The 10,441-nt window shown below is 32.1% G+C and overlaps 1 protein-coding gene across 1 annotated transcript in view; it reads left to right on the plus strand.

Moving 5' to 3' along the window:
• The window catches only part of HELRODRAFT_149796 (hypothetical protein), a gene marked incomplete at both ends in the record, with an annotated part of 8,855 nt that extends 1,337 nt beyond the window's left edge, over positions 1-7,518 (plus strand). Inside the window, 4 exons of the mRNA XM_009016353.1 lie at positions 1,957-2,055; positions 3,771-3,924; positions 6,613-6,827; positions 7,372-7,518. Of these exons, the coding sequence (XP_009014601.1) occupies positions 1,957-2,055; positions 3,771-3,924; positions 6,613-6,827; positions 7,372-7,518 (615 nt within the window). The remainder of the gene's footprint in view (positions 1-1,956; positions 2,056-3,770; positions 3,925-6,612; positions 6,828-7,371) is intronic.
• Between the last annotated feature and the right edge of the window lie 2,923 nt (positions 7,519-10,441).

The following is a 10,441-nucleotide window of genomic DNA, read 5'->3' on the forward strand; positions in this document are numbered from 1 at the left end:
GAAATGTAATCAGTCTTAATATAGTTATTATACATTTGAATGTCTGTCGCAATAGATGGCTTATGATGATGATGATATGTTAACATCTTTTATTTTCCCCACAAAAAAAAAAAAATACATTAAGATAGATAAAATGAAATGAAATAAAGTTTGGATAAAATAATCGACGATAATCAAAAATGATTTAGGTAAAAAAAAAAATTATAAAAGCGTATTCTACGTAGCTCGTCATTCAGTGAAAGAAACACGAAATGAGTACAACGAGAACAGATTAGTTTTACATTGATTCATTCCGTCAAATTTCTATCACAATAAACAGCGTATAGTGAGGATATCGCAGAGTTAATAAGACTATTATAAAATTGATCAGACCAAATAATGTCAACTAGCGACAAATCGAAACAATTGAAAAAACCTAGCGGCGAAATTTCGAACGTGTTGATTATTATTTTTAAATGTTTTAAATTGTCAAGTAAATTGTTATGGAGGTTATTAGAATATTTGTCCATTTTATATTGTTTTGAATTGAAAAAATTAGACTCATGGCAGACGGTGAGCTCCAATATTTCAATTGTGTTGTCACAGAGTAGTGCAATGTCGATGTCGGGACGAAGTGATTTAAAGAGACACGACAGTGGGCGGATCCCATCATAAACGACATCTGCATACATCGCAACCTCTGGTCCTGCGCATGATTTCAATTTTTCTATTATTATATTTAGAATATTTTTATGGCGTGTTGTGTACCTTTTTAATGCTGCCACCGAGCTGCAGTTGGATAGGACATGTTTGTTGGTTTGCCGAGCATTGCAAAGTGTACAAAGGGCAGAAGACGATTTTCCCCATCTAAATAGATTAGCATTCGTTGGAAGCTGTTGAATAAGGCTTTTCCTAACAAATTTGAACAGTACTTCAGGAAGTTTGGCGGTGAACCTCGACCAGTGAGCAATTCTTACCACGGGAATGTTGTCTTTAATCGACTTAAAAATGGTCCCTTGGCAGCGGAGTGACAGCAAATGTTCCAGTTCTTCATTTACTTGCCGGTTCTTTAGAGCGCTGAGTGTCGATTTTGTGTCATTTGAGTCGGGAAGTATGTTGTCAATTTTAATATACTTATTGTATGACTCACTCCACAAACATTTTAACTCCTCGTGGCCGTTTGATTTAAGGTAATTTCGTAATTTTACTCTTAGAGATTTGGCAAAATGTTTGAGTGTTCTAGCATTTAGACCACCTGACTTGTATGGGAGCGACATAGTTTCCAACAGACAGCTGCTGATAGGCAATGATAGCCATGTTCTTGCCGATTCGGTGACCAAGGTGTCTAAGTTTTCACCAATCCAAGTCAGCGATGTATCGTACATTCGAAACTCAAACGCAAATTGTGACGGCAAGTAAAGTCTGAGGATTCGTAATTTGAGTTGAGCTGTTGTGTTCAGTTCACTGACAGTTGTTAATATTTTTTTGAGTTTATTGACCATTAGATTGTTGGCCTTTGTATTATTTCCTTCGAAATCGTATAACTTACCTAAATATACGAAGTGGCCTCCAATATCTACATGAGGAATATGTTTGTTGTGGATGGACAGCATCGGATGAAACTGTTCATAATAATAATAATAATAATAATAATAATAAACTGTTAAGTTTTAAAATATTTACTTTTTTTGCTTTATTGAAATGTTTTTACACTGAAACAAATATGTAGCTTTATGTTTGTTTAGTTATGTTTGTTTAACTGTTTGTTAGCTTACCTTTGCAGTATGTTTGTTAATGTTTAATAATGTCTACAATATATTTATTTATGATGTTTATACAACATGTTTACTTTATACAACATGTTTACTTAATGTTTGTTTGTGTACTACATGGTTATGTATGTTTGTGCATATGTTTTTGTACATGTTTATTTTTGTGTACGACATGGTTATGTATGTTTATATATGTTTAATTTAGGGACCACTGCCAGATACATCAGGTCACTTTTGGTTGATGGTATGGGAGCAAGGCAGTAGTGCCATACTGATGCTAAACAGGATCATTGAGAAGGATCATGTTAGTAGTGGTTGTCGTGTGTTGTGGTTGCTGTGGTGTGGTTGCTGCGGTGTTGATGCTGTGGCGTAGTTGTTGTCATTGCTTCACTGTTTTTTATGTAATTGTCGCTCTACTGTTGTTGGGTCAAAAGTTGATGTGATAGCGTGTTTGATATTGATGTTGTGAGCTAGTGATGTCGATAATGATGAAGAAGAAGATGATAATGATGAGGAAGTTTGGGTTAATGACGTCCAGATATTATATATTATGTTATATTTCACATACACACATGCATTAACACATGCATGCATTCATACAGTTATAAAGTATATGTAATTATGAACATTTCTTTACTTTGTTTCAGATGTGTGTGTGTGTACTTACTTGTGTGGTGGTCTGTTTGCTTGAATTTAATAAATTTTTATTTATTTATATTTTAATGTGGGCGGTGTTTGTGTGTGTGTGCGTGCGTGTGTTTGTGTGTGTGTGCGTTCGTGCGTGTATGCGTATTTTCATTGAGTGTGCCTGCGAAATAAATTAGCATAATCAGCTTATGCATATTCATGATTCCGCTTAAACATTCTTGCTTTCTTACTTGTGTTACATTGTTGACATTGTCGTTGTTGTTGTTCTCAGTTATCGATGTTATGTCGTTGTCATGTGGTTGTTGTTCAGCATTCAGTGACAAAAACTGCTAATTAAGTTGTAATTGTATGCCTTCTGTAGTTAAAGTTGTTGCAGCAATTACTGTACTTGTTGTATTAATAGTAGTATCGGTAATTGTAGTTGTTGTAGTGGCTGTCGCTGCTGCCATTGTTGTGGTTTGTCCCTCTAATATTTTGTTACTTGTTTATACATTCAAATCCAGTTTAGGCCACTGTTGATTTATATTCAGACATTATGAGTTTTGAACGATTGAAATAATCACCTGTCTTTAGAAAGAGAGAGTGATTTTTAAAATTTTTATATTTTTTTACCATTCTTAAACTGTTTGAAATTTTTTTATAAAATTTGAATTTTTTCTTTGCCATTTTTATCTGTAAAATAATTTTATTCAGATGTTTATCAAGACCTTAAGGTCATAGGCATAATTTTTAATTTCTGTTTACTTGCTGTAGATTTTATAACTAAACTTTTTTTATTTTCATTATAACTATTTTTCACTCAAATTTGGAATTGCTCATTAGACATATTTTTGAATCTAAACCGTCCATCAATCACATTTGATATGGTGTAAATTGATATTATCACCATCATCATCGTCATCATCATCACCGTCATCATCATCACCATCATCATCTTATTCTTCATTTTATTCTCATTACTATATATTGTTTGTTATCATATCATGTTTCTCTCACCACTACCATCATCATCATCGTATTTCTGGCTGAAAAATTCCAACTGCAGCCAACGCATTTTTTCTGGTGTCTTTGCTGTAGTATGTTATTATATTTTATTAACACGATCATGGTTGGTAATGGTACTGCTATTGTTGGCTGTGTTAATGTTAACATTACGGTTGATGTCGTTGTGGTAATGTTTATATTGATGTCATTACTCAACTGTGGTAATGTTGCTTTGATGTCATTACTCTACTGTGTTAATGTAGATATTGATGTCACTACTGTACTGTTGTAATGCTGCTATTATCAACCTACCCATGTTAACGTCACTATTTTTTGAAATAAAATTACCAATTTTATTAATTGAAAAAAAAAACAAAAACCAAACAGATAAAATGCCACAAATACTTTCCCTCTAGAGAGAGCAGGTACGATGAAGAGATGACCTTCAAAGATGTCGGACTCAAGGTCAAGTTCATTGACGAACTGGAGTCCAATAAAGACTTTGTCATTAGGCTCTTTGAATTGCAGAAACTCAAGGCTAGTTTTTTACTAATAATAATAATAATAATATTATTATTATTATTTTTATTTACGTTTATTTAACTATTATTTCATTGTTTTTTGATGTTAAAATGGTAATGGCAATGACAGCCTGTTATAAAAATACAAATGTATTTCCAATATTAATCATAAAAAGTTTAAATGTAACCAATGCACTGGCCGACTGACCAACAGGTTGACCATCATTTTAAAGGGCATTCTTTTACTTTTTCCATTGTTATTTATTGCACCTACCTGTACCTATGAGTTGCCTTTTTTTTTCAGTTTCGCTTTCGCTTCTTTTTTCATAATATTTCTTCATCATTGCTGCCATTCATCCATTGAATGGTTTGTTGATTTTATCGTTCATTCATTTATAAATGAATGAATGATTGAATGAATGATTGAATGAATGAATGAATGAATAAATGAATAAATGAATGAATCTATCTATAAAAATTTTAATGTGTATCATGTTGCACTGAAGTTGCACCTTATTTTTGTGATCATTGAGCAGTTATGGAGTTATTTTATTGACTTAAATTGATGATTAACTTTTTCTAAGTACATCCCTTAAAATAGAAGCTTGGAGACATTGATTTAGACTTTGTGGATGTCTGCGTGTGTATATTTTTATGTGTGTGTATGTGTATATATATATATATATATATATATATATATATATATATATGTGTGTGTGTGTGTGTGTGTGTGTGTGTGTGTGTGTGTGTGTGTGTGTGTGTGTCTTTCTATGTTGTGTCTATCTATGTGTAAATAAGCTTTAACATAGTTTTTTTTAAATTATGGTACATTACCCACATACAATAGTAATATAATTTACTGTTGTATGTATTACTACTAACCATTGTAATAAGATACTATTTCTTTACTGAAACAGTTAATGCTAACATTCTACCAGGCATAGTAGTATTATCATTTTATCAGGCAGTAATGTAGTTTACTAAATTGTATGTAGTGTACAACTTATGAGCTTAACTGAACATCATCATTTAAAATGTACATTATTATTACATCACATTGTATTCGTTGTCGTTGTTGTTGTTGTTGTTGTTGTTATCACTCTGGCTAGCCTAATAAAACACTTCAAACAGGATTCATTATTATTTGGTTGGTTATCTGGGTGGTTATTTTATTTTTGTTACTGTTGTTATTATCATTATTGTAGTTGATTATAGGCAAAAAGGTTTTCACAAGTCATAATGAGGTAGTAAAATATACAGTATGCATGAAACTTGCTTAGCCAGCTGGTGATCAGTTGGATGTTTTATACGTGTTATTTCTCCTGCTCTTGTCATCTTTCATCTTTATTTTCATTCCATTGGTAATAATCATCAACGCCATCTTAAGCGTCATCATCATCATTGTCGTCATCATCGTCGTCGTCGTCGTCATCATCTCAATTATGTTGTTATTGTCATTATTATTGGTCATATTTATTATCAATAATACTGCCTTCATCATTGTTATTCTCATCTGGTTTCAACATCATTATCATCTTGGCCATGTTCTTGCTTATTATGACTCATCATCATGGCCTGATCCATCAATGTAGAGTTATATGTTTGAGTATTCTTAAACAGTATGTACGTACGTGCGTGTGTGTGTGTGTGTAGATATCAGTGTGTGTCTGTGTAGATATCTGTGTGTGTGTGTGTGTGTGTTGTGTTTGTGTAGTTATCTGTATATATGTGTCTGTTTCTTTGGTAAATTTGATAAGATTTTATGTTATGTTTTGATTTTTGATAGTTTGAAGTGTCTGTTTGAGATTTTTTTTGGTCTCTAAAACTTTTATTGTATTCTGTTGTATATATGTATGTGTGTTTTTGTGCTTGTGTTTTCGTGCGTGTTGGTGTTTGTGTGTGTGTGTGTGTGTGTGTGTGTGTGTGTGTGTGTGTGTAAAAGTGCTTTTCGACAGTAGAGAGCTCTATATTTTTATATTCATATCTGGCCGGAGAATGTTCAACATATGTGCATATAAATTGATCTTTTGAGAATTATTTCCTTGGGCTCCCTACAACAATAATAAAAATAATATAATATAATAATAATATAATAATATATGATAAAAATTATTACCGTCATTATTATTTTTACTATTTATATTTTATGCACTCCTTTTCTTAGTGATAAAAATATAGACAAGAGTTTTGTTATGAATTATTTATTGAAATTAACACAGAAATTATACAGTACCAATATTAATTATGTGATCTGTTATAGTAACATGTGCTTAATTATTTTTCCTTCATTTAAACTTTTTAAAACATGTGATTTTTATTATTTGTTTTGCCTGTCTAAACAATATTTTATTATTATAGTTATGACCCTGATAACTTCAATTGTGCAGATAGTTTTGAATGAGTGAGTGAGTGAGTGAGTGAGTGAGTGAGTGAGTGAGTGAGTGAGTGAGTGAGTGAGTGAGTGAGTGAGTGAGTGAGTGGATTAATAAATAAATAAATAGATAAACAAAAGAGTTAATGAGTAAATGAATAACTTTTTTAACCTCCCCGTATAGTCAAAAAACCCCGTATAGTTAATGAGTAAATGAATAACTTTTTTAACCTCCCCGTATAGTCAAAAAAAACCTCAGACAACCTCGAAAATTATGGTGATGACGACGACGAACGGAGAGGAAATGCGGATGGTAGCAACGATCACGATGATGAAGACGACGCAAAAAACACTCGACAAATTCTCCAATTCCACTACATGTCGTGGCCTGATTTTGGAGTACCCGACACGCCAACAGACTTCTTAAACTTCCTCTACACAGTTCGAAAGTACGCAGCCCTTGACGACCCCAGCCGTCCGCCAGTTATACATTGTTCTGCTGGCATCGGCCGGTCTGGGACTTTTTGTCTCGTCGACACTTGTCTTGTTCTGGTTAGGACTTAGAAATTTTAAAAAATAAACTATCTGTAACCTTTATTTTTAGTTTTTAAGGCCACTGTTTGAAATAATGGGCTAATGTTTTTTTTTGGTATAAATTGTTTGATGTCACATTATGGAGTCTAATCAGGTTTTTAGTGGATGTTTTTAAGATTACTTTTATCGATAAAAAAGAGACGAAAGTCTGTTTAAAGTTCAGCACATTAAGAAACAAGAGACGACTTTCTTCATTAAGCTGACAAAAAATGTACTTTCCTTCTAGTTTAGTTTCATTACTCCATCAATATTTTTTAACATTATTTGTTAATTATATAATTCAGAGTTATGTCTGTCGTCTGGTATTATCATTAAATCAATTTCAATTTACACATCTTCACAATTACTTGAATGTTTTTTGTTAAAAAGTTATTGCTGTTTGCATTGCCTACTGGCAAATAAATAAAAAAAATAATACTACAATGAATAATACCCAATGAATACCCACAATGAAGTATCTAATGGCAAATATTCTACTCTTACCTCGAATTAGGCAGAGAAGTATGGTACACTGGACAACATAAATGTGTTGGGGAAGCTGATGGAGATGCGCAAATATAGGATGGGCCTCATACAGACACACGACCAGCTGAGATTTTCATTCATAGCCATCGTGAAGGGGGCCAGTAGGTTAAAGTTAGACGATAGCTGTGGCGAGGAGGACGTTGAAGATGAGGAAGATGATGCCGATGACGACGATGAGGTTTGTGTGACGCTGTTTTGCGTTTTTTTTTGTTTTGATGGTTACTTGGGTGGAGTGATAGTGTAGTGGTTAAGGTGCCTGGCACTGGTGTTGCTGTGACCAGGTTTGAATGATAGATTTTCACCTATGTAGTATTCAAGTTGATTCATTTGTATTTACATCCACTGTGTGTTTGTTGTTGATCTCTTTGAGAAAGATTGAAGCAATAATTATGGAAAATATTTTTGTTGCTGTGAGCTATTAGGTGCTGTATTATGTTCGTATTGTTAGCCAACTAGTTCATGTCATGTGTATGTGAATTTATTCAAAATTTCATGCTGTTTTGCCTCTTGATTTGACTCTAGCCTAGAAAATATTAAGATCACTGCATTTTTCACTTGAAATTTGGATTTTACGGCTGTTAAATGTTTGGTCTAGAATTTATTTATGCGTTCGTTGTTTATTATCTCATGTTTCTGATTAAAACGACAGCAACAACAACTACTTTATTGTTATTGTCATTATTGTTATTATTGTTATTGTTGTTGTTATTATTGTTATTATTATTATTATTATTATTATTATTATTACTATTATTATTATTACAAAACCACTTTAGAGATTTGAAAGGAATGGTTATGAAGAAGATGATGAAGGTGAAGAGCAACTGGATGATTACGAAGACGACAACGACGATGAAGTTGCTGTGAAGAAACAAAAAGTTGATGTACAGGCTAATTCCAAAAAGGATGAAGATGATAACAATGGTAACGTTATTACAAACTTTTTCATCTTAGCAGCCATTTATTATGTTTCCATTTTTCATCCAACAGGTGATATCTCAAAACACGTAAAGAAACAGCCACAGCAGCCACTACAATGTCAACAGCAGTTACAACAGCAACTGCAACAAACTCTTGCAGCAAATGCGAATGACGTTACATCATACAATTCTGTTAAAGAACAAAAGACCATCAACAAGATTAAAACAACTAACAAAAGTGACAACGACGACGATGCTACAGCTGCAGCAGCAGCAAATACCGCTGGTGTGGATAATTATGGAGTTGAGGAGAAAATAAATTTCCTTGCTGTTAATGACAATGATATGGAGGATTGTTGTGATGAGGACCAGTCAAACAATCCTGTAAACTTAAACGACAAGTTAGTGTTCAAATCGTGCCTTTCATTTTTGTCATCAACATCATCATTATTATTATATGATGATTATTATTATAATTATATTATCATCATTATTATTAATATTTCTGTTAATATTATTGCGGATAGATTATTTAGCAATGAATTAGCTGTAATTATGAATAGATGATTTAACTTATTAATCATCCACAACAATCTTAGGTCTCCGTCCAATTGCAGTGCTGACCAGAAGAAAAGAATGCACGATGAACGAGTGAAGAGAACGAAGGAGACACTGGAGAGAATGAAACGCAAGCAGCTTGACGTAGACACATACAGCAGCAGCTGGGGTTATGTGTACGGAGCTCTCTCATTGGTTGCCGTCACAGCTGGCATACTTGTCTATAAATATCTCAATATGAACGCTTGAATCTGATTGGTTCTTTGAATGGGCTGTGAGTTATGTAGGCTAATTTAACTGGTTGTTTGATTTGTTGAATTTAAGTCGCTAAAAATTGACATTATTGAACTGCTTGATATTCCGTTCTTTCCTTAATAATAATTTTTTTATACTTTATTTTTATTAATATATATATATATATATATATATATATATATATATACATATATATATTTATTTCATAATTGATAGTTAAATGATTGAGGCAGATCTATATCAGATCTTTATCATCATCATCAATGTTCGAATGTCATGCCATGTGCGTGATGTGATTAATTTTTTAATGAAAATTGATTTAATATTAATTTCAATGACTTTTTCTTCTGTGTGTAATATTATTAATCTGATTCATTCTTTCAGTCATGCATTCGTTCATTCATTCGCTCATTCATTCGTTCGTTCGTCCATTCATTCGTTTGTATCTGTTTATATAGTAGTTAAGTTAAATTAAGTTATTTATTGGTTTGTTTGCCTGTCTGTCTCTTTATTTATTTATTTTTTTAATTGCTATCAGAAAAACATTTTTTTTTCCTCCAAGTAGTTTAATTTTTTCAAAAATAATTTATTGTTAGTTGCAAATATCATTTTATCTCTATGCTAATAATAATTATTATTATTGTTTTTGTTATTATTATTCTTTTTATTTATTTCTGTTCCCTTATTAAAAATGTGTAGAAAAAGTATTGAATATATTTGGTCTGCAGTTCAATTTTTATCTTGAACTTGAATCCCCAGTATAGGTATGCTACTGTACATCATATTACTATATAATTACTCTCTCTTTCTCTCTCTCTCTCCCCCCCTCTCTCTCTCTCTCTCTATATATATATATATGTATATATACATATATATATACACATTATAATTATATAATATATATATATAATATTTTGTATAAATGTTTAGGTAACATATGGAATAAGGGTTTGATACGTTATTTTATGATAATATTTATGATATAGAATTTTGTCTCCTATATTTGTTTGTTTGTTCGTGTGTTATACTAGGTTTTATTTTGTGTCGCTGAGCTTGTGTGTGTATGTATGTGTAATGGTTTTTATTTATTTGTTTGTTTATTTGTACATTTACATTTTTTTTAGAAATTTTTTTCACACATTTTAACAATCTAACTCTTCTCTTCATGTGTTTAGCATAACAATACAATGTATTGTGTATATATTTGTGTGTGTGTCTGCGTATGTGTCTGTGTGTGTGTCTGTGTGTGTGTGTGTGTGTGTGTGTGTGTGTGTATGTGTGTGTGTGTGTGTGTGTGTGTGTGTGTGTGTGTGT

Source organism: Helobdella robusta (assembly GCF_000326865.2).
Source record: "Helobdella robusta unplaced genomic scaffold HELROscaffold_18, whole genome shotgun sequence".
In the NCBI taxonomy this organism is placed as follows: Eukaryota; Metazoa; Annelida; class Clitellata; order Rhynchobdellida; family Glossiphoniidae; genus Helobdella; species Helobdella robusta.